The sequence below is a fragment of the Polypterus senegalus genome, chromosome 11 (genome assembly GCF_016835505.1).
Source record: "Polypterus senegalus isolate Bchr_013 chromosome 11, ASM1683550v1, whole genome shotgun sequence".
Lineage (NCBI taxonomy): Eukaryota > Metazoa > Chordata > Cladistia > Polypteriformes > Polypteridae > Polypterus > Polypterus senegalus.
This window is the reverse complement of record NC_053164.1, coordinates 150,116,386-150,142,394: the sequence shown is the minus strand read 5'-3', so window position 1 is coordinate 150,142,394 and position 26,009 is coordinate 150,116,386. Positions and strand designations below refer to the sequence as shown.

The following is a 26,009-nucleotide window of genomic DNA, read 5'->3' as shown; positions in this document are numbered from 1 at the left end:
AATGGTTTACTTACTACCCAACATTTAAATCAAAACAAGAAATAGAACTAAGAAATAGAACTAATTTTACAGCAGTTTTTTAATGGCAGCATTGGTGTGTAATTAGATTTAGAGATATTGATCAAATACGTCACCTGACATTTGTAAGTCATTTAGCACATTACTCCTTACCTTAAAGAAATTATTAGTCCTTTTCTACAAAGGACACCATGATCTTAAGATTCATACCTGCATAAAATTAAAAAAATAATAAAACTACCAGAGAAAGCTGAGCCTTCAGCTCAAAAGGTGTCAAACTCAGGAAAGACCTGTATCTGCCAATATAAGAATCACCCCATTAGCCTTGGCTTTTAAATCAAGGCTGAAGACTTGGTTTTCTTAACATATTAAACACTTGTTAGATCAACTACTGCCACTGATCATATTTCTTTTTAAAAACTTCAAAAGTTTCATTGCTTGAGTATCGCTTTGTCTTTGCCATGCAGTCTTTCTGTCTTAATGTTAATTTTTTTTCTAGGCACTCAACTTTTCCATTTGCATCCCAAAGAAGTACATTAGACTAATTAGTGATGCTGTAGTGTTCCCATGTTGGTTTATGCGTGTAAAGGAAAGGGCTATAATCTCATCTAGGGTTGTTTCTGGCTTTGTACAAGCCCCCTCCAACCCTGAATTGGATGAGGCAAGTTTAAAAATGTTATCTTATCACTTGGAACAGGACTTTGAAGGAGATTTTTCATTGCCCATGACAAGACTTTGACCACATTTCCTATTTATTTGTCATTTAATACAATATTTATAAACCGTTTCTAGCTTTTCTCAATTCTGTTTCTATTCTCTCTGCCTGGATGTAGGACTTGATGCCACTGGTCCACTACCTGGCTGCGTTCCTGCTTAAAGGAGCATTGGAATCATTGGATGGAAGGATTCTCTCGCCAGATTGAACTGCCAGAACAGACCACCATAGAATAACCAGGAGAGGAAGTAGGCAGCAAATTGGCAAAGGTCTCCAGGACTATTACTGTGTATGACTTTGTTTTTGCGTTTTACTTTTACAGTTTTAATCTCCTCTGTTGTCAACTGGTCATAGTTCTTCAATTAACTAATGGACAAATGTTTTTGGTTTCCATTTATGTTTTGTCAGTTTCACCTTGTTCTCCATGTGTTTTAACAAATTTGTACTTTTATGTGTACTAATTATGTATATTGTAATTAGTACAATTTATACTTGTATTTTAACTGAGAATTGTTCACAGCACTTTGCACATGCACTCGGGCAAGAGCACTATACAAAAATAGTTTTGTTTTTGCATTGTACTTTTATAGTATTTGGCTGAATTTATAATTGTTTTCCTAAACAATGCTGCATTGCAAACTGGCATAAGCATGTCCTGGCAGATGGTAGGACAATTACATTTTGAGAGAACCATTTTTAGTTCTTTTTTGGAAAAATATTAGTTTATCTAAAATAGACTATAGGGAACGCTATACTAATACTGGGCAGGGCCTCTTTAACTGTCAAAACAGCGTCAGTTCTTTGTGACATGGTTTCTGTAAGATGTTGGAAACATTGATTTGAGATTATGGTACATCACAAAATATCTGTAAATTTTGACAGTTGCATATTCATACTGCAAATTTCCCATTCTACCACATCCCAAAGGTGTTTTATTGGATTCAAATTCTGTGACTGAAGGCTATGGAAAGACAATGAGTTCAGTGTTCTGTTCATGTTTGAGATGACTTTTTACTTTTTGACATGGTGCATTATCATGCTTAAAGTAGCCATTAGAGGATGGGTAATTTGTGGTCATGAAGGGATACATGTTGTCAGCAACAATATCCAAATTGACTGGGTAATATTAACAGGCCAAATGTGTGCCTAGAAAACATTCCTCACACCATTGCACCACCAGCCTGGAATGTTGAAACAAGGCAGACTGGGTATATGGATTCATTCAGTTTATGCCAAATACTGACCCTGCCATCTGTGTGTCTCACCATTAATCAAAGATTAATCAGACCAGTCTGTTTTTCCAGTCTTTTGCTGTCCAGTTTTGGTGAGCCTGTTCCCATTGCTCCTCCACTTTTTATTCTTGGCCAACAGGATTGGAACCCAACAGGGCCTTCTGCTGTTGTGTGCCTCAAGGTTCAACATTCAGAGGTGCTCTCCACATGTATACATAGAGGCTAACTCCAGACCTTCTGTCAGCCCAACCAGTCTGGCCATACCCCTCTGACTCTCTCATCAATAAGGTCTTTCCTTCAGCAGAACTGCCGCTCACTGGTCAATTCTGGAGACTGTTGTGCATGAAATCCCAGAAGATCAGCAGTTACAGAAATACTGAGACCAGCCCATCTGGCTCCAACTATCATGCAAGGGTCAAATTTACTGAGATCATATTTTTTCCACTTTCTGGTGTTTGATGTAAACATTAACTGAAGCTCCTGACCCATGTCTACATGATTTTATGCATTGCATTGCTACCACATGACTGGTTCATTAGGTATTTGCATTGATCACCAGGCATATAACTGTTCCTGATCATTTGGTTAGTGTGTGTTTTTAGGGTGTTTTGATATTTCAACATAGTTTTTTTGTATTTTCAATGTATGTAATGTTTTCATTAACAATATGTATGCCTCACTGGGCATTAAGTGAGCTATATTAGAATAAATTAAATTGAACTGATAAGCAGTTAGGACCAAGATTGCAAACTACTGATAAGAGATGAAAGAGAATTACACACAACTCTCAACAGCCCATTGCTTGAGATGCTGGATCAAACTATTCATTCATCCATCCATTATCCAACACATCCATCCATCCACTATTCAACCCGCTATAGCCTAACTACAGGGTCACGTGGGTCTGCTGGAGCCAATCCCAGCCAACACAGGGCGCAAGGCTGGAACAAATCCCGGGCAGGGCGCCAGCCCACCGCAGTGGATCAAACTACAAGTTGCGCAATCGGACTATATTGATGAATTTAATAATCTTCTGTCGATAGCAAAACTACTTTACAAATGGCTTACATTTGCAAGAAACATTTTGCAGGATAAGAACGCTTTTATATGAAAATGATATACTATTAGTTTAGTATTGTACTTGCTACTTACAGCTTATAACTACGTTTCCTTTTTGATTTTCGTCTTTTTTTGCAATACTAGAGTTGGCCTTTTTAATTCACTGCTATTACCTTTCTGTTGTGCTTCACAAATCTTTTTCCCCATAATTTTCATACTACAACAACCTTCCTCCGCTTACCATATTGCTCCTATATTCTTGCGCTTTCCCGGCTTGGCTGCCGCCGGTTGCTCCGTTGTGGCGGTTGCGCGTTCCCGAGAAGGCGGGCTCCCAGCTCAGTGACCATTGCGCGTGCTCGCCGCGCGCCGCTGTTGCTGCCGCCGCTACCGTTGCTGCTCTGCGTTTTGTCAACATGAGCTCCCGAAAAGGTGAGAGGCATTGCTGCAGGGGTCTGTATGGCGAGGGGCTTGGGATTGAAGGATTCCCTAGCTTGACAGTTTACTAACGAGTCTTTCTGTGCCTTCCTGTCCTTCCGCTCCGCAACGGCCTCCCGTATCCATCCTAGTACTGGCCATCCAGGCCCGGAAGAGGAGACCGAAAGGGAAGAAAGAGAAGGCGGCGCAGCACAGAAAGTGAGTCCGGGGGTACTGGTTGAGTGGAGATGCTTGGGTGTGGAGGGGTGCTTGCCTGTGGGTACCCGTTCCGTGTCATGAAGGGAAGGGTGTGGTATTTTTAGGCACTCTGCCCCGTGCCGGCGAATAGCCGGTAGGTTCCCAACTGTTAGGGATCCGTGCACCATGGAGGACGTGGTTGTTTGTGATTGTCGAGTTGTGATGGGTGGTGTGTACCCTGTCAGATGACAATGTGATTATAGATCTTACACCATGACAGGTGTAAGTGAGTATTGTCAATGTTCTATGTGAGCTATAGGCCGACTTTTAAGAAAAAACATTCTGCACCCTCCGCTGTAGTTTTTTCAAGACTTGACTGCATATTTTGAGTTTTGTTCTTCTAGTGTTCATTTGAGTCTTGTGAAGTTGACCAGCAACCTATTAATTCTAAGACTGGACATGAATAAGGAAGCTACTCAATTCTTTCAGCTGGGCTTTTGCTTCATTTATGTGGTTTAAGGTGGGGGTTGTCCAGTTGTGTAGAAACAGTTTCTGACATGAAGGGAATGCTTCTCAGAATATAGTAATGTTACTTTTTCATTAGTAGAATAAACTAAGTTACTTTCACTAACCCTTTCCAAAAGTTTCAGGAACCACAGGTGTAGCTTGCTTGTATTCTGCTTCAGGAGCTGCACTATCAACAACACCTTAAGTGATACCATAGTTGTGTTTTGGTCACTGATAGTTCTATCTTATATCACATAAATGTGAACACTGTTCTTAAATTGCTGCAGACATGGATTAAATTTTTAAACCCTTTAAGTAATTTGGAGATATATATTGCGGTTTTGTTAATGCAAACTAGAGTAAGATGTGCACTGGGCCACAGGCAAAGCACCAGCACCACTTAGTCCAGTTTGGGCTGATGAGTATATAGTATTCCCTGTGATCTCAGTCCATAATGAAGTTTATTTCAGAAGGTGAAACTATAGCAAAAAGCATCCATTCATACATTCATTTTAGTTACCGGCTTCTCCGTGGCAGGGTCACAGAGCAGCTGGAGCCTATCCTAGTAATCATCGGGCACAAAGCAGGAAAAATACTTGGAAATGGCTCCAGTCTATTCTAGGGTGAAAACACACACTAGAACAAGTTTAGCAATGCCAGTTTACGTATCCTGCATGTCAATGCAGAGGAAAACTTGTTAATTACGTAAAGTAAAAAAAGCAGAAAAAGAATCGTTAGCACCTACATTTTCTCTTTATCTTCATAATGGGTAAGTATACTAAAATATATCTCCTTTGTTTTTGTTAACATGCATGCTTCAGAAGCTTGACTGTTCCCACTTACATTGGAAATAAATCCTGCTGTCAGATTATTAACCTGGATATATTTCTTGATGGTATTAAAAGAGTGGCATAACAGTAGGTCTATGAAGAGTGTTTTAGTACCAAGGCTTGTAAGCCTCAGTTTAAACTGCACAGATAATCCTTTCACGTTGTTAGAAAAATTGATTAATTTAGGAAATGCCTTGTAATCAGAAGCCATAAATGGACAATCACTGCAATTCAAGAAATCAGTAAATGTTGCTTTCGACCAGGATACTGAAATCTCATCAAAGTCAACTGTAATTTGGTCAAAATTTCATTGTGCTTAGAGAGACACTATTACTTTTTTTTTTTTTTTTAAACTGATGTGTCAAAGAAGGCACAGTATGTTATAGTTACTGTATGCATGCATGTATACTGTATAGGTTTTTATATATTAGAATTTTACCTTAATATCCCCATTTATCAAAATATAAATGACAAATATATAAATAAATGCTTTACAGTTCCAGGGATACTGGTTTGATTTCTGGTCTATCAGTATATATATAATTTTTTATTAATATTCTTCTAATATTTGCATGGCTTTTCGGTGAGTGTTTTAGATTATTTAAGTGCTACTTCATTGTTAGACAATGGTAATAGTTCTTATTTTATTTACACATTATTAGAAGTGAGAAAAGTGCTATATAAAGAATTATAATTCCCAAATTGCTTTTTCCATTGTTAAGCAATCCACTCTTCATTTAGAGCATCATCTTACTGTCTGCATTTTTTTTTTTTTTTGCCTTTTCCCAGTGTCAAATTTTAGATCTAAAGGTGATTTAGGGCTTTATAAGATCATGTGCAGAATTACTTTCTGCAGTTTTATACTTGAGTGAGGATCAAAACAAAAGAAAAAAAGATCAAAAATATATATACTTTTACTGTGGACACTTATAATATCTTTCTAAATGTGGGTCACTTGCTTTTTAGTGTTGTATATCCAACCACTCATTTTGTGATGACGCTTCATGTTTCTTCTTGCAATATGGTTTTAATATTATCAGAGATGTTTATTCGGTTTACAATTTTTATTTTATGTTGTGTTCTTCATAGAGAATAAATACATTGGCAAAGTATTCTGAGTAAACCAAGCAACAGAGAAATTCTCAAAGGCAAAACAAAATACAAGATCATTTAACACTTTTCAAATTGACAGGAAACAAATTATGAAAAGCCAACAGAAGTAAACATGAACTGAAGATGTCCTGTCCTTTAGGAGTTGACAGCATAGTACAACTATTGATATTGTGATAATTTAATTGTAAAGTATTTCAGGTTCATGTCTAAATTTTATCTGACTTTATTTGAGCAATATAAAATTAGTTTTTAAAGCAGGGAAATCCACATTTAAAGCACTTATATTGCTTATTTTAGAAAATTGTAATGCTTATTTTATATGCCCTTTATTACAAAATGTAGATGAGCCAGAGTCTATACAGGCAGCATTAGGTGCACAGCAGGAACCAGCACTGGATGTGCTTCCCATTTCACAATTAGACACATACACCAGGCTAACACATCTACCCTAATATAAGTGTCTTAATGATTTGAGAGGAGTGTAAACTCCTGATAGACTGAGTTGGCTGTGATTTGAACCCTAGTCTTTAGGAGCAGTGAGCCAGCAATGCTGACCATTTTGCCATCATCTCTAAAATTCTAAACTGTAAGTAAGAACACTATGCCAGCCTAATGTTGTAAACATCAATATGAATATGAATATGAATATGGTCAGTCAGTCAGTCATTTTCCAACCTGCTATATCCTAACGCAGGGTCATGACGGTCTGCTGGATCCAATCCCATCCAGCACTAGGTACAAAGCAGGAACAAATCCCAGGCAGGGCACCAGCCCACCACAGTGCACACACACACACAGCACACACTAGGGACAATTTAGGATTGACAATGCACCTAATCTGCATGTCTTTGGACTGTAGGAAGAAACCCACACAGACGCGGGGCGAACATGCAAACTCCATGCACGGAGGACCCGGGAAGCAAACCCAGGTCTCCTACTGCGAGACAGCAGCGCTTCCACTGCTCCACCGTGCCACCCTATGAATATGGTTGTGTTTAAATTGTAGTAATGAATTATCTAGTACATATAAATGAGATACAAAGACTACATATAAATGAGAGTGAGGCTTTTTTTAGTTATTTATTTTTAGTATGTGTGCTTGTTCAGGGATTTGACATGTCAAGCAACACTGAAAAGTGTGCATGAATTCAACAAATATTTTGAAATTTATTTCAAAAGTGTAAAATTTAGATTTTTTTAGGGTGGCTTCTATATATACTTTCTGTGACAGAGTGTTCTTCATATACTGAAATTTAAACATTTACTGACTTGCACGGTAATCCACACAGAAATTTTGTGATCCAGTATCACAGTTATTTAGATGTTTTTGACTAGATTGTTTTGGCTGTGAAATTCCTGTTTAGTGAAAATTAGTTACTTGCATTTCTAAAATGAAAGATCAGTGCTGACAACCTTATGCTTTGTTTAAGGGATTTGATGCATGAAACTTTAAAATAATTAAATAAGAATTTGTCAGTACATTTTTTAATTTTTGTATGAATTATAATACAATGAATTAGACAGAACAAACACATTAAATCAATACCACTTATATACATTTATGTTGCATATCAAATCAATATTAGGCTCCCTTTCCCAATCTAAATTTAGTAAGATATATGAGCAAAAAGCTTAGTATACAGAGCATTTGTCACTCCTATATTTTCACAAATCTTAATAGAGGCCCATCTTGTGTTAATGCAAGACTAATGCTCTATATAAATAAAATTTATTCTTATTATTTGTTATTAATGAATGTTTTCAGATTCTAAAAAAAACTGAGGAAATCTGATATTTTCTAATTTTAAGCAAAGTAAGATGTTATTTTTCCCATTGGGTTTTTTGATGGCAGAGTAGAATTCTTCCAATTGAATAAAATAAGACGAAGAATGAGCAGTGTGGTGTGCATATTTTACGTAGCAGTGTTCTCACATTCTGTGTTATCTATATAAAATTGTAGTTGGTTTCTTCCGCAAAATAGCGTAACAGATTTTCAAGAAATTTTGCATCTGTCTTGGTTCTGGTTCACCTTAAAATATAGGCTGTATGTGGCATATCAGGTAGGACGGTTGTAATGAGGGTGCTACCCAAAAGCTAGTGTAAAGGTAGGGATGACTATTTCCATTGGACAAATGAAGTGTGCTGGGGTTGAAGGAAAGACATCTTTATCAGGATACATAAAGTTTTGTACTGGCCAAAGCCTATGAGTGACTTATTTTGTCTCATCCCATACAAAAGTGTACAGTGTTGCCAAACCCATAAGTAGCAATGCTTCTTTCTTTCTTTATTTCTAACTCCTCAAAATACTTTTAAATCTTCAATATACTCTTCTTAATGAAATTTTCAGCTGCACGTTTGCAAAATGACAGTTAATGTGAATGCGAAAGCAAACTCTTCTGTTTTGCGCACCACTACCTATTATTTTGTGATGTTATATTTTGCATTATCTACAGCAGGAGACTTCTGCCACCAGACAAGAACAGTGCCGGCCTGATTCATGTTGTGCAGATAGGAATTTCGTTGCACTGTCTACATGTGACAGTAACTCTGAAATGAACTAATAACATCCATCCATCCATTTTCCAACCCGCTGAATCCGAACACAGGGTCACGGGGGTCTTCTGGAGCCAATCTCAGCCAACACAGGGCAAAAAGCAGGAACCAATCCCAGGCAGGGTGCCAACCCACTGCAGTGAACTAATAACATTAGATTTTTATTAGAACAAAACCTTACATTTTTGAAAAAGCCAATACTATTTTATACCAGCATATTATTACTATGTGCAATAAAGTTAAGCCACAACTTGGTACTTGACAAATCTGTAATTAGAATATAGTAGAAAGAGAACAAGAGAGGATGGCATTAGTAACTTTTACTGTTTCTCGATGGTAGCAATTTATCTGAATCCCTTGTATGAGCAGGCTTTGGTGGCCATAGAGCATTGTGATTTGTAGGAATTTTAAATCAACCTTGAATGAATCAAGATGCCATTTAGTTTATTAATGTGGGATTAAACATTTTGTTTGTGAGAGCAAACTAAACCAGTAAATACAAAGAAGTAGCTCTCATGGTTCCAACCGAGCAAGGAGTTATGACAATTATGGAATCCAATCATAACAAAAAGAACAAATTCTCATTTTTATGACAGTTGAGAAATTGATAATTAGCTGAGAGGAGTGTAGATGACAATTGGGATGCTTTTACCCATCAATGACAAAAGGGTAAACATTTGAAACAACACATACTTTTGCATTCTTCCTTTCTGAGAATTCTAAATAAGTGGTTTGCCACTTGGCTGTGGAATAAATTTAGCTGGATTATTCTAAGCACAAATTCTGTCATGATATGCTGCCCTCTGTCATCCAAAACAACAACGTTTAGCTCATCACAGAGAGCTGTTAATTCTGTGGCACAAAAATATAAATATTCCATTGAAGTGACAGCAAAGACACGTATGAGAGGTGGGAATGACAGACAAAATTGTGAGGTAAGGAAACCACAGTGCTAGGTTTTAAATGTCGAAATGAACTGATGCAGTACACAAATGTGATGATTTGTTGAGTGATATAAAGGGTGAATGAATATAATTTGGGTATATACTGTATGTTGTATAATAAAAGAAGTTTTAGTAGCCATGGTTGCTGATTCTTAGCATGTTCACTGTTCTAGCATACATTGAATCAAAATGGGTAGCAGAGATGCAAGAAAGATTTTGCATAAATTTAATATGCCACAGTGTGGAAGACTTCCACCTTGTTAACTTATTGTAAAGTAACTGGATAATTTTCCATCTACTGGAAGTGTGAAGGACATGTTTGGACCATTGAGAAACATAAGAACCCCAGACAATAACCAGAATGTTGAGACAAACTGTAGACATTCCGCATGTCAGTCTACAGCATTAAAAAATTAAAAAGAACAGTTCACCAAATTATTTTTCAAGAATTATCCTGTCTTCCATATAACATAACAGATAATGCATATATTTTAAAGAATGCTTTACTCAGTTTATTGAATTTTTCAAAGAAAACTAGGATATATTGAACTATTTTTGAACTCCTTTAGAAATACTGTATGTATTGTTAAAGGTGGAGCTCTTTTGAAAAACTTATTTTAGATGCGGTAAATAAATTATGTTGATTGATTAATTTTGATTGCCTTCTTCCTTGTCCAGTGCCTTGAAGTGGCTAAGTGACAGTTTAGTACTGTCCTTTCAAAAATCATCACCTCTGCACCCTTAGAATTTATTTTTCTCAGCTTTACTAACGCTTACGCTTAAGCATGTACTGTGGCAATGATGTACTTCAGGAATCTAATCCTTGTTTAGTATTATAATTGGACTAATGCTTCATTAAAAGTACATTTACTTTCAACTTTTAATAGTATTCATAAGAATAATTATATAATGAATAATATTTAACAAACTCTGTGATACCTGTATGCCAAAGAATTTGATGGCTTCATTAATTAACCAGTGATACATCTTTTAACAGTTATGATAGTGACCAGACATTTCCTGTAGTTACCAGGGTAGGCTTTTTGTGACTAGTGTTGTGTTTTAGATATTTGTAAATGGTTTTTCAATAATTATCTGGTCGCTTCATTAATTGATAAATAAACAAACAAAAACAAACGTGTGAGGGCTGTTTTAAAGTTTGGGATAGAAATAACTTTTTTTCTGGCCAGTTGCTGGGAAGTGACCCTTTATTTCCTAAAGGTTTAGGCTGTGTCTTCCAGTCGAGATATGTGTGAGACTGAATTTGTTTCATTATCTTTTAACATGGAACTTTGTTCCACCAGCAGTATAAGCGATGCATTTTATTCAGTATGTGGACTTGAATGTAAAAGTGTATATTACTCACCACTTTCCTAACAGCATGGTCCTTTGTTTAATAGGCTTAGGGAACTAATTTTTATATCTGTAATGCCAGAGGAGCTTACTGTTTTGTAGTTTTTAATCTTATAGAGCTGTCTTATTAGAAAAACAAGCCCTTACCATATTCAGCCTACTTTTAGCTTGTTATATTTTCATTTATTATTCAATTACATTTTTCAGTCCTTTTTCCATTTTTTAAAATAATGTATAAAGCACAATTATTTATTTAGTTACTTTTTTACCTGCGAAATTTGGTCTTACTTTATATTACACTAGCAAAATACCCGCACTTCGCAGTGGCGAAGTACTGCCTTAAAATTTTTATTAAGAAGAAAATTAAACCTTTTTAAACTGAGGGAAAATATACCAATAATTATTTGTTAAGGATCTCTTTGTATACCACATTGTGAGTTCGGCCCTCCGGTTGTAATATGACCAAGCTGAGCTTACTCTTGAGCATGCAACGTACAGTTGGCCATGTGAACAGTAATCTTGTTTCAGATCTCATGGCTTGGATTGCTGCTGTCATAATCGGTTTGAGTTTCATGGTTTGTTTCAATTACGGCAGTATTTGTAGGACTTGTGTTGAAGAGACATTTGGCATCTGTAAAGCGTTGTAAGTATACAACCGGTTTTATCGATAACTTCACATCCAGCTTTTGAGAGTTTAAATATTCATAAACATCAAAGTGTCCACTACTAAAATCGTCACCTGTCAATCTAAGATGTTTAAGAGGCATTGGCGGTTGTCGAAAGGTGTAAAATATTTGGCCATTTTGGTACACTTGAAAGCGACAACCGAACAATTCAGCGGCAGCGATCAACTCACATGCAGATGCATAGGTGAAGGGCTTAAGCATTTCACTCTTATAGTGCTCCTGTGTAGTATAATTATCTCCTGTACCGTCATCAGTCCACACCTTAAACCTGTCCCAGTCATTCAATACATAAGACACAATGTTCCTCTGGATATCAAGAGTGAGCCTGATATGGCCGTGTAATATGTAACAAAGAGAATGGAAAAGGCATGTGCCATCTCCGAGCATGGAAACCACTCGGTAAGCAACAGTTCTTTGATCGATGGTGATCACCTCGATAGACATGTTAATGGGGGTATGGTTGGAATAATAAAGGAAATGGGTACCTGAACAATGTAAAGTAAGTCTAAAATACCTACACAATAACTATAATTGTAATAAATGAACAATAAAACAGCGGAGAAGCCGTGGATTAAATAAAAAGGCTGTAGTTATCAGCAGGGAGACGTGAATCCCGTGGCGAAGCAAGTAAGGGAATGTAGAGACTCGATGGACGGGCTTTATATAGGCAGGCAGCCAACAATGTGGGAGGCGTTGGGATGGGGGACCCATCGCCGCTTCACACGGTGACCGAGCTGCAAGCTATGGACGTAAATATGGCGGCCGACAGTGGCATCATACCACCGAAATAAGTACCAAATTTCAGCCTTCTACCTACACGGGAATTTGGAGAATTAGTGACGTTGGAAAGTTCAATATGGCGGCCGACAGTGGCGTCATACCACCGAAATAAGTACAGACATTGGTTTCAGTTAGCGCAGGGAAGCCGCCTACCAAATTTCGTGAAGATGGGGCCATGAATAAGAAAGTTCAACATGGCGGACGTTGTTGACCGTTATGACCGTTACGTGTAGAATTTCGAAATGAAACCTGCGTAACTTTTGTAAATAAGCTGTAAGGAATAAGCCTGCCAAATTTCAGCCTTCTACCTACACGGGAAGTTGGAGAATTAGTGATGAGTGAGTGAGTCAGTGAGGGCTTTGCCTTTTATTAGTATAGACTAGCAGATATACTATACTAAATACCCGCGCTTGGCAGCGGAGAAGTAAAAAGAAAAGGAAACATTTTAATAATAACATAACATGATTGACAATGTAATTGTTTTGTCATTGTCATGAGTGTTGCTGGCTATATATATATATATATATATATATATATATATATATATATATATATATATATATATACATACATACATACATACATGTGTACATATATACACACACACATATACTATGGGGTGCCAAACAGGCAAATACATTGATTTTGTGAATATATAAAGTCGGCGTCAGAATATATAAAGTCATTCTCGAATATATAAAGTTAAAACTTGAATATATAAAGTCAGCGTCGGTATACATAAAGTCAAAACTTTTTTCTGAATATATAAAGTCAGCGCTGGAATATATAAAGTGAAAACTTGAATATATAAAGTCAGCATCAGAATATATAAAGCGCTGACTTTATATATTCCGACGCTGACTTTATATATTTGAGGTTTTGACTTTATATATTCCAGCGCTTACTTTAATATATAAAGTTTTGACTTTATATATTCAAGTTTTGACTTTATTTATTCCGACACTGACTTTATATAATCAAGGTTTGACTTTATATATTCGGGAATGACTTTATATATAAAACTTGCATTGAGAGAAGCTCCACTTTGCTTGTATTGCAAAGTGTGATTAAATGCGTGATTTTTTTAACGCATTATTGAGCACATGTATCGAAGCTTCTCAGCTGTGCTTGTGCTAAGAAAAGGAAACATTTTAAAAATAACGTAACACGATTGTCAATGTAACCTTTTGTAAGTAGTGCCTGGAGGATTCAGTGTGGAGAAACTGTAAAGACAGCGTGTGTATTAACTTGTGGATAGGATTACAGTGAGTATGGCTTTACCAAAATAATTATTGATGGCGAATCGATTATTCATAAAGCTTCAATTGGTGATCTGTTTTTCTATGTTAACCTCATACTTTTTCATACTTCTTCTTAAACCAAGGGTGTGCGAGGGTAAAATGAATCGGGAAGCGCTGATCAATGTAATCGGTGTAGCATGAAATCATGCATTGACAGAAGTTCCCCTTTGCTAGTATTGCAAATTGTGATTAAATGCGTGATTTTTTAACGCGTTATGGAGCATAGGCATCGAAGCTTCTCAGCTGTGCTTGTGCTAAGAAAAGGAAACATTTTAAAAATAACGTAACACGATTGCCAGTGTAACCTTTTGTAAGTAGTGCCTGGAGGATTCAGTGTGGAGAAACTGTAGAGACAGCGTGTGTATTAACTTGCCTTACAAAAGTTGGGCAGGTTTCATTTCGAAATTCTACGCCTAATGGTCATAACTGGAAGGTATTTTTCTCCATTAACTGTAATGGAGTTGAGCTGGAATGACGTGGGGGGGGGGCAGAGTTTCGTGTGACATCATCACGCCTCTCACGTAATCACGTGAACTGACTGTCAACGCAGTGCGTAGAAAACCAGGAAGACCTCCAAAAAGCGCTTAAGAAAACATGCATTATATAATTGAGAAGGCAGCGAAACAATAAGAAGCGGCGAAAGTGACATATACTACCATATTCATGACTGCTGCTACCTCGGAAAGAAAGCAAGGTGTAAACCTAAACTTTAAATTAAGTTCATAGACAGGCTACCGCTGGCGTTTCACATGCCCACAGGTAATGAGAGATACAAGTTTAATGAGAGGACGCAGGATATAAACGAGAGTTTTGATCACTTTATAACTAAGTTAAAATTGTAGGTGAAGGGGTGTGCTTATGCAAATTCCGAGACTGTGTTTGTGGGGATTGACAGTTAAGGCGGTGGAGGAGTCACGTCATCATCTCCTCCCATTCATCTCATTTGGCTCTGAGCTGAGCTCCGCAGTTAACGCCTTCTTCAAGCAACTTCGCCAGACTGCCACCAAATACTCACAGAAAAATCCACAAGTTAATACACACGCTGTCTCTATAGAGTTTCTCCACACTGAATCCTCCAGGCACTACTTACAAAAGGTTACATTGACAATCGTGTTACGCTATTTTTAAAATCTTTCCTTTTCTTAGCACAAGCACAGCTGAGAAGCTTGATGGATGTGCTCCATAACGCTGCTAAAAATAATGCATTTAATCACACTTTGCATTACAAGCAAAGGGAGCTTTGTCAATGCATGATTTCCTGGTACACCGATTACTTTGATCAGCATCCCGATTCATTTTACCCTCGCACCACCTTAGTTTGAGAAGAAGTATGAAAAAAGATGAGGTTAACACAGAAAAACAGATCACCAATTCAAGCTCTATGAATAATCGATTCGCCATCAATAATTGTTTTGGTAAAGCCATCCTCCTTCCATTTTATAATTTGGAAGGGTGACTTATTTAGGCAGGCATATATATGACAGCAACACTCATGACAATGTCAGTCATGTTACGTTATTATTAAAATGTTACCTTTTCTTTTTCATTACTTCTTTAACACACTACATATATATCTATATATATATATATATATCTATATATATATCTATATATATATCTCTATATATATATATATATATCTCTATATATATATATATATATCTCTATATATATATATATATATCTCTATATATATATATATATATATATATATATCTCTATATATATATATATATCTCTATATATATCTCTATATATATATATATATATATCTCTATATCTATATATATATATATATCTCTATATATATATATATATATATATATCTCTATATATATATATATATATATCTATATATATATATATATATATCTATATATATATATATATATATATATATATATATATATATATATATATATATATATATATATTGTAAAGACCGAGGAGACAGTAGCAAGTGTTGGGGTTTTCCGGCCCCGTATATTGTAAAATACAAACAAAATTGGGTCAATATCATAAACAAAACAGTTCATAATGCGCGACGCCGACTCCTGGTGTCGCGGCCATTTTATTGGGGAGGAGCCGGAAGTGGAGGAATGCCGGGAAGGACCGCAAGGGAGGATGGGAAGGATGACGTCAGGGCAAGATGGCGGAGGAAGGGCGGAAGTATCGACCGCGGTCAATCCAGGCCTATGGTGCAGGAAGGTCTTTTTTCTATGAGGAAGCAGAGGGAGAAAGTTAATACCCCACCATTCCCTGGCGCGAGTGGTTTCCCAGGTGCTATCGAATCAATCCGGCCTCCTACTCAAGCGCGTGACACGATCCCCCTTAGCCCAGGACCGCCAGGTCGGGCGGACCTAACCGAGAGGTCGTGGAATACGAGAGAGGGCATCGGCATTGGCCTGAAGGGTGCCCGCCGATAAGTGACAGTGAACTTATACGGCTGTAAGTCCAGGAACCACCTGGTGACCCGCGGATTCACTCTTTGTGTAGGGACATCCACTGAAGTGCAGCGTGATCAGTCACCAGAGCGAATTCGCACCCAGCAGGTAGTAACGGAGGTGGGTCACTGCCCACTTAATGGCCAAGGCCTCCCTCTCCACTGCCGCACCGGCCCCGGTCCATCAGTTTCCGGCTAAGGTACATCACAGGGTGCTCGACACCATCGACGCTTTGGCTCAGCACGGCACCCAGGCCTGTGTCCGGCCGGTCTGGAGAATAAACGGAGCCCAAAATCGGGCGTCCGTAACACAGGTGCCGACGTTAGGGCCTTCTTTAGGTCACTGAACGCTGTTCTGCTTTGTCGGTCCACACCACGATAGGGAGCCTTTTGTCAGGTCAGTCAAGGGTGCTGCTCTTCGAGAAACGGGAACAAACCGGCGGTAGTAACCGCAAGCCCCAAGAAAGCCTGCACCTGTTTCTTGGTACTCGGACGGGCCATTCTAAGATGTCTTTAACTTTGGAGCTCTGTGGCCGCACCTGTCCTTGTCCCACGAGGTAGCCTAAATATTTGGCCTCCTTTAATCCAAAAACACTTCCGGGGTTTATGCGGAGGCCGGCTTTAGCCAGTGTTCGGAGGACAGCTGCGACCTGCAGTAGATGCTCCTCCCAGGTGCCGGAATAGATGACAACGCCATCCAGGTAGGCGGCACTATAGGACTGGTGGGGCTTCAGCACTCTATCTACCAGACGCTGGAAGGTCGCCGGGCCCGTGCAGCCCAAATGGGAGGACCTTGTACTGCCAGTGCCCGCTAGGGGTGCTAAAGGCCGCTTTCTCCTTTGCGGATGCCGCTAAAGGAATTTGCCAATACCCTTTGTCATGTCAAGGGTAGTCAGATATCGAGCCGCACTCCAGCCGCCAAGGAGGTCATCAATGCGGGCATGGGGTAGGCATCGAACTTGGAGATCTGATTCAGACGCCTAAAGTCATTACAGAACCTCCAGGAGCCGCCTGGCTTGGAGACGAGGACAATAGGGCTGGACCAGGGACTATGGCTCTCTTCAATTATGTCCATGTCCAACATACGCTTCACCTCCAGTTCGACCTCTGCGCTGCTTTGCCTCCGGAGTCGGTAGGGCCTCTCCCGGACGACACCCCGGGCCGTGACTATATCGGCTCAATCAGCGCGTCCGCCGGGTGACTCGCCACTACCTCGGGATGGCTCGGAGTGTTTGGGCTAACTCCTGCCGCTGCTTGGGGTCAGCTCTTCGCCGAGGTTAAGGGCAGTTGTGCTTGTAAAAGGGAGAGTGACCTACGGAGCTGGGAGCTCCTCTCTATCTCCAGGGCTTTAACAGGTTGACATGATAGATCCTTCACCGGTCGACGCATTGGGCTGTTTCACCAAATAGTCGACGCAGTCCTTTCTCTCCTTAACCTCGTAAGGCCCTTGCCAGTGAGCGAGCAGCTTCGAAAGTGGGAGGTCGGGACGAGCACCATAACTCGGTCCCCGGCGGAACTCCCTGAGGACGGAGTTGCGGTTGTAACACCGGCCTGCGCTGCTTGCGCACGAGTCACGTGCTCTTTTAGGAGGGGCCTGATCTTTGTGAGTCGGTCGCAGTTGCGCCACGCATCAAAATGTTAGAGGAGGGAAGAGCCTCGCCTCCCAGCCTTCTTTTAGGATGTCGAGGATTCCCCGGGTTGTCGCCCGTATAGTAATTCAAAGGGGAGAAGCCGTAGAGGCCTGGGGTACCTCCCGGTAGGCAAAAGCACGAGCGGGAGGAGCTGGTCCCAGTTCCTGCCGCCCGCTGACTACCTTTGGAGCATCTGCTTAAGCGCCTGATTAAATCGCTCACCAACCCGCCAGTTTGCGGGTGATAGACTGACGCTTTCAGGTGCTTTATCTGCAGTAATTTGGCTACCTCCTTGAACGTATCCAAGTGAAGGGCGCACTCTGGTCCGTGAGGACCTCCTTGGGTATGCCCACGCGGAAAACAAGTTAACCAGTTCCCGCGATGCTTTTAGTATTAGCGAGCGCAGGGGAACCGCCTCTGGGTACCGGGTGGCATAGTCCACCATGACTAGGATATACTTGTGGCCACGGGTTGAGGGCTCCAGGGGTCCCACCAAATCGACCCCTATCCTTTCAAAGGGGATGTCCACGAGGGGAATAGGGACTAGAGGAGCACGGTCCCTCCTAGGAATCTGGCGGGTCTGGCACCGACAGGATTGACAGAACCGCCGGACCTCCTCATTGATCCCAGGCCAGTAAAAGCGGAGCTTAATCCTCTCCAGTGTTTTTCGCCCCAGGTGGGCTTAGGAGGTGAGCATGTGCCAACTCGCATATCTCCCGCCGGAAGGTACGCTGAATTAGCAACAACTTCCGACCTCGCCTCATGGGTAGCCACCGGTACAACAGATCATTCTCAAGGACAAAGAAGGGTTCCCGCGGTGTGGATCCGTCCGCTGTGAGCTGTTAGGCAGAACGATCGCATTCCGGGCAAAGCGCAGGGAGTCATCATTCCACTGCTCCCTCTTAAAGGAGGCCGGCGTGGACCGAAATTGATGGTCCAGGGCCGAGAGGGTCTTGGGGCCTGGGCCGGGAAGAGTTCCCTGGCTAGTCCCTTCTCCGCGGAATCTTCCGGTCAAGGTCCGTAGCCACGAAAGGTCCCCGAGACACCAGCCCATAGGGCCTGCCCTTGTGCACGGGCGTGGAGGCCGCGGAGGGGTGCCTTTTCCCCTCATGACAAGATCCAACGAGGCCCCGAGCGCGAATGGCTTACCGCTGATTCTTTTAGACCAGTCTTGTCCCAGAATCACTGGGAAGGGGGTCAGGTAACACAGCACCGCCATTTGATTGGTTCCCCTTCCAGGTAACATAGCAGTGAGCGAACGATATGACCTAGTCCCCCATGCACACAGGTAACCAACAAATGCTGTTTTAACCACTGTTGCGTAAGACAAACGGCGAGCAACAATGGTAATGTTGCTGCCGGAATCAAACAAAGCCACCACGGCGCGCCCATTTAGCAACACCACTCCCAGATTCGACTCGCCAAGGGATGCGGCGGGTACAATACCTCTCCGATGATGTCCAGCTGCAGTCCATAGGCTCCGGGCGATGTGATGGGGCAGTTTGGCAGCAGGTGGCCGGTCTCGCCACACTTGAAACAGCGGCGGACCCGCCTCTCTCTGGCTCTGGCTGGCGCTTCTGCAGCGCGCCGAGGGGCTCGGGTGGCCGCCCGCCCCTGCCGGTTCCCGCGAGCAGGCTTTTCTGACCCCCAAGTCGGAGGACCGCCAACTGACGCTCCAGGACGCCGAGGAGGCCCGACATGTTCTGATAGGCGTGTCCCCGACCTGCTGGGCGAGGGAACTGGGCATCGCATTGACCAGGCCTTCACAGGCCACCCGCCGACCACTTTCCGCCCGCCGGGCTCTCTGGCCGTAGCCAGCGCCCATCTTGCCCCAGAACTCAACGCCTGGGCGCGAAGGGCTTTTCGGGGTCAAAGACCCAGTTCCGCCATTCGTAGCGGGCCAGTATTTCGGGCTTGAGGAGGTCGTAATTAGCGGCCTCCTCCTCAGGGAGGGCATAATAGCCCGCAGCGCTGGTCCTTCAGGTATGGCGCCAAGATGGACGCCACTGACCGCTGCCACTCGCTCCGGTGGCCGCCCTCTCAAACATGCCCAGGTAGGCATCGACGCCCTCGAAGGGCCCATCGGAACCATAGGAGGAGGCGGCTGCCTGGGCGGGTCTGGTCTCGCCTGGGCTTCCACTAACCTGGCCTCGTGGCCTCCAGCTCCCGGTGGTAGCGGCTTGCGCTTGCTGCAGGGCCTGGAGCTGGGCGCTCATTCCTGCAGCACGGTGTTCAGGTCCTGTCCCTCCGCATTCCGGGATCTCTATCCTGCCGACTACGCCACTTGTAAAGGACCGAGGAGACAGTAGCAAGGTTGGGGTTTTCCGCCCCGATATTGTAAAATACAAAACAAAAGGTCAAATATCATAAACAAAACAGTTCATATGCGCGCGCCACTCCTGGCGCCGCGCCATTTTATTGGGGAGGAGCCGGAAGTGGAGGAATGTCGGGAAGGACCGCAAGGGAGGATGGGAAGGATGACGCCAGGGCAAGATGGCGGAGGAAGGGCGGAAGTATCGCACTGCGGTCAATCCAGGCCTATGGTGCAGGAAGGTCTTTTTTTCTATGAGGAAGCAGAGGGAGAAAGTTAATACCCCACCATTCCCTGGCGAGTGGTTTCCCAGGTGCTATCGAATCAATCCGCTGCCTCCTACTCAAGTATGATATATATATATATATATATATATATATATATATATATATATATATATATATATATATATATATATATATATATATATATATATATATATATCTCTATATATATATATATCTCTATATATATATATATATCTCTATATATATATATATATATATCTCTATATATATATATATATATATATATATATATATATATATATCATATAATATATGAATGACCTCCAAACAGCTGAGACTTTTGATATCATGAACGTGTCTGCAAAAACTGTGGTCTCCTGCCCTGCAAAAGTCGAGCAGCCAGTGCGCGTGCATAGCTGTGCCGGCCTTTGAGACGCTGACTGCGCTTCTGCCTTAAGTCAAAGTGAGCACTTTTAATTTTTTTCATCCTCCCCCTGCGCTATAGCCCAGACAAGTGCAAACACGGGACCCCTTTTCTACACCACGGCAAAATAATATTAAGGCGATTCACACTTTCTTTTGCACGGATACGATTATGAGGTTCTCACCCCGAATTATGAAGACACGCACACGAAAGTGGAGGACTGACAGTGCCATCACAGCCGATTAATGGCGAGGACGCCTCACCAGTCTACACAAGACCCACCGCGACTGTCCCCAAAAGGCGCATCATAACGTCAGCTGAACACATCTCTATACTATATAAAAGAAAAAGGCACATTACCAGAGGCACAAATTTGAACGTTCACATAGAAAATGTAATTTCTATATCACAGCCGTTGTGTAGCGCCTTTCAAAAGGGATCTACTACCAAGAGATGATCCATATATATTTTAGCTGCTGTTAGTTATTCACCTGTTGTGTTACACAGTCTTTAAAATGTAGTTTACCCACAACCACTCCAGTAGTGCTCAATGTACCTGTACTTCTTAAAACGCTAATGTTTTACTGTTTAATAACTTATAGACTATATTTTATTATTTCTCCCTTGCACTCAGTGACCAAAGCTATACACACACATATATAAAAAGCTATACACACAAGTATATGTATGTGTATATATATGTATGTGTATATATATATATATACAGTATAAGGCTTTGGTTTGGGATAAAAGGAAAAAAGGTGTAAAGAAAGGAAAGTTGCCTTTTTCTTTTATATAGTATAGAGAGATGTGTTCGCTGGACGCTATGATCGCCTTTTTGGGACAGTCGCTGTGGGTCTTGTGTAGACTGGTGAGACGCCCCTGCCATTAATCAGCTGTGATGGCACTGTCAGTCCTCCACTCGTGTGCGTGTCTTCATAATCCGAGGTGAGGACCTCATAATCGTATACGTGCAAAAGAAAGTGTGAATCGCCTTAATATTATTAACTAGCCTGTCTATGAACTTAATTTAAAGTTTAGGTTTACACCTTGCTTTGTTTCCGAAGTAGCAGCACTCATGAATATGGTTGTATATGTCACTCGCTCGCTTCTTATTGTTTTTCGCTGCCTTCTCAATGATATAATGCATGTTTTCTTAAGCGCTTTTTGGAGGTGTTTCTGGTTTCACGCACCGCGTTGACAATCAGTTCACGTGATTACGTGGGAGGCGTGATGATGACGAACATCATCAGGGGAATACATATGTGCGCACAATTATTAGGCAACTATTAGTGTGCAGATTTATTATGCAACTAAAGGAAAAATGAAAATTTTCCCATCTCACTTGTTTATTTTCATCTGTTATAGTGAGAATAATAAACAAACACCTCAAAATTTACAAATAAACATCTCTGACATTTCAAAAAATAAATCAATCAATCAATGACCAATATAGCCACCCTTCTTTCCAATAACAGTCATAAGCCTTTCCATTCATGGAGTCTGTCAGTTTCTTGATCTGTTGACGATCAGCTTTTTGTGGAGCAGTGACTACAGCCTCCCAGACACTCTTCAGAGAGGTGTATTGTTTTTCTCCCCCGTAAATCTAGCGTTTAAGAAGTGCCCACAAGTTCTCGATAGGGTTTAGGTCAGATGAGGAAGGGGGGCCATGTCATTATTCCTTCATCTTTAAGGCCTTTACTGGCTGGCCACGCAGTGGAGAACTTCGATGTAAGTGTTGGAGCATTGGCCTGTATAAAAATCATGGTCTTCTTCCTGTATCACTGTTTGAAGAAAGTGTCTTCGAAAAACTGGCAGTAGGTTTGGGAGTTGATTTTGAGTTCATCTTCAATGCAAAAAGGTCCAACTAGCTCATCTTTAAAAATACCAGCTCATACCAGTACCCCACCTCCACGTTGGAGTGGAGATCTGTGCCCATTACTGATCCACAGGTCCATCCATCTTGTCCATCAAGAGTCACTCTCATCTCATCGGTCCATAAAACCTTTGAAAAAAATCTGTCTTCAGATATTTCTTGGCCCAGTTTTGACGTTTCAACTTATGTTTCTTGTTCAGTGGTGGTTGGGTTTCAGCCCTCCTTACCTTGGCCATGTCTTTGAGCACTGAACACCTTGTACTTCTGGGCACTCCAGGTAGGTTGCAGCTCTGGAATATGAAAGTACTGGAGGATAATGGGTTCCTGGTAGCTTCACGTTTGATTCTTCTCAAATCTTTGGCAGCTAATTTGCGTCTTTTGTTCTCAACACGTTTCTCAACAATTAACTGATGGAGCATGTTTATGTTGTCCACCCTTCACTCTCCATTACTCCAGTTAACAGGGGACAGGAGATTTGATAGGTTTTGTTGTCTACCCTCTTCAAAACTTCAAAGTGTGAGTGTAAATTATATTAATTCTGGACTTGGGGAAAATGAAAACATGGGAGTGTTGAATATGAGCAGAGTGCAGCAACACATTTGCAGGCACCTGGTTTATCTGTTTATCTACCTTTGTTCATTTTTTACTCATTTAAACTTTTATTATCAATCATATGTTTCTTAATGTGATTTATTTCTTAAGAAGAGTGTCCTGTTTCATCTTGCATATCTGCATTATTAGTGTGACTGTCATTTTCCGTCACCCTGAATTGTGTTGTTGAATTCTGAAGATCCTTGGATGTGGTCCTCTTCAATATTTTAATTACATTTTCTTATTTCTTAGTGGGATTATTTTGAAGGACATTCCCTTTTAGGTAGCATTGTAAAAGTCTTGTTTTTTCTAAAGTCTCTGCCACTCACGTATGTGGATGTCACTTTCACCAAACTACAAATCTTTTAATTGTCACGGATACACCTCTTCATTAGGAAGAAACACTGCTTTTCCCTGATGGCAACATGAATTAGACAATCTACAAACAATATCTACATACTTCTGTCATATCACCATGTCCATATATTCACACTAAAACATGGCATAAGGACAAAAGTGGAAATGTGCATACGCACAAAAAAATCCAGATGCATAAATCTGTGCGAACGCCAAATTCCATGTTCTTCCGCTTTATAAATCGCGGTCAGCATGAAAAGTAACGCATATGCATGCGCATGCTCCCCACCCCAACTCTTCCCACAATTATGCCTCTTTGAATATGCAAATCAATATAAATAGCCCTTAAGCTCCGCGTTCTACGAAAAGGCAATGGCAAAAGCGCGGAGGAAAATCAAACAATTTCAGCGAATACCAAGTGGAGGCAAGGAAAAACGTACTATATGTTGGTTTAAACAGTGGTATAAACAACAAAAGGAAGTTGATCAAGTGACATAGGGTCGGTGAAACTCGAAAGCTCAAGTTCACAAAGTCGCACAGAAGTTGTCAGATATCAAAATCGCTGTGAAAAGGCGAGTCGTAGCCCACCGTCTGAGTGTCATATGAAAGCTTATTAGGGTACAGAGAAAAGAAAAATAAATTGGGACACAGTGAGAAAAAAACTTGAAATGTCAACTTTAATTTTGAAATTTCCACTTTAATCATGTAGTTTATTTTGTCATTTAACTAAAACATCATAAACTTAATCTTCGTTTAATTTACTAGTTTCTCAAATACCATCATAACTAAAGTAGCACGTTATATGCTTTGTTTTGTATGTGTTCTTCTATGTGCTCTATGTGTGTGAATCATTATGGGCTTCTTAAATGGGCTTTCTCTTCCTCCGATAGGACGCAGAATCCATTGCATTCATGATATTACAGCTCTCTGAATGATTAAAATACTGAGATGTTTACTTTGTGTCATTTTCATGATGATAGAAGTTAAAGCATGTTATTAAACATGGGAACATGGTGGCGCAGTCATAGTGATGAACAGGCACCCCGTCCAGAGATTGTCGCTGCCTCCCGCAAGATGCTTGCTGTGCCATGCGCGACCTTTGATGAAATAATTTATTGCAGCAGTACTGTCTCTTTCAAACGTACTAACCCCCCATTTCCTATCCTTCCTTTTCTTTCTCCAAGTAACCAATCGCCACACAGTCAGCTCAGTAATAGACGTTAAGCCATCAGTAAGCTTAGAAATCCGATTCTTCAAAACTTTTAAGGATCATTGAAATATCTTTGTAGTATATGTTTAATTATTATATCCATCTATCCTTCCAGTGTCACGCCAGCCCCACCAAGAATACAGCACAAGGCAGGAACGATGCCTGAATGGGCGCCAGCTCCTTGCTAGTGCTGTAACACCGTGTCCTCATGTTTAATTTTTAGCAATATAGATTATTTAAATGATGTTAAAATTTTATCTGTATAATATAATAAACATATTTTGCTGCATTTCATCTTAAAAATGATAGTCATCCTACTGTATGTAAATACGCGCTTTATAAAGTGGCTCAGGTTGTGCAACATAATAACTGTATCGCAAGTTTATAGTGAGGTAATTGTACTAATATGTACAAATGGTTCTGCAAGGAGCACTTGATGGACTGATTGAGTGCGTTTATAGTTCTTGGGATGAAACTGTTTCTGAACCGCGAAGTCCATACAGGAAAGGTTCTGAAGCGTTTGCCGTGTGAGATCGGTTCAAATAGGCTGCATGGCTGAGGAAGCGTGTGCTTGATGCTGTATACTGATAATTTTCTTTCCGATCAGCTGCTGTAGAGCTGTGATTCCACACTCGGATACAGTAATATAAATACTCTGAGTGGTGCATTGAGAGGAACAACGCTAAAGCAGCTATGGTATTTGGAATAGTTTGGCCATTCCGTGGACCATTATATTGTTACAGGTTAATTACAATCAGATGCTTTAAATTAATAAACAATATGCTGTTAATTTCAGTGATTTGATAAAGCCATGTCAGGGATGTGGATCTTAAAAAGAAAGGAAAACCACACTGGATCAAAAGTACTGCTTTGACACTGGGTGCTGCCAGTTTGCAAAACCGACCAGAGAATTTGCGTACGCCAGGAATTTAGCTGGTGTGAAAATGTGTGTGGCTTTACACCAAGTTTAGGTTTTATACATTGTGATTTGAGCATGGAAACGGGAGTATGCAACATTTTTGTGCGTATGCACCGTTTATACATGAGGCCCCTGGTGATTAAGTCTAATTGGTTAACTTGGTGCCCAATTATTTGGATACCCAATTACTGTATACTTCCCTGTTCGACTAAGCAAATTTATTTTTTCGAATGACTACATCAGTTCCAAGTTTTGTAGTTATTAAATATTTATTTTATGAAGGTAGAGAATAACTT

General features: G+C 40.7%; 2 protein-coding genes across 3 annotated transcripts in view; one reads left to right on the top strand and one right to left on the bottom strand.

Moving 5' to 3' along the window:
- Window positions 1-3,340, bottom strand: part of pus7 (pseudouridine synthase 7) — an 83,853-nt gene extending 80,513 nt beyond the window's left edge. Inside the window, exon 1 of the mRNA XM_039769881.1 lies at window positions 3,266-3,340. The gene's annotated coding sequence lies outside the window, so the exon portion shown is untranslated. The remainder of the gene's footprint in view (window positions 1-3,265) is intronic.
- Window positions 3,341-3,348: 8 nt separating this feature from the next.
- Window positions 3,349-26,009, top strand: part of srpk2 (SRSF protein kinase 2) — a 69,903-nt gene continuing 47,242 nt past the window's right edge. For both annotated transcript variants that reach the window (XM_039769873.1, XM_039769872.1), the window contains exons 1-2: window positions 3,349-3,453; window positions 3,591-3,657. In XM_039769873.1, coding sequence (XP_039625807.1) covers window positions 3,438-3,453; window positions 3,591-3,657 — 83 coding nt within the window. In that variant the 5' untranslated portion in view covers window positions 3,349-3,437. The remainder of the gene's footprint in view (window positions 3,454-3,590; window positions 3,658-26,009) is intronic.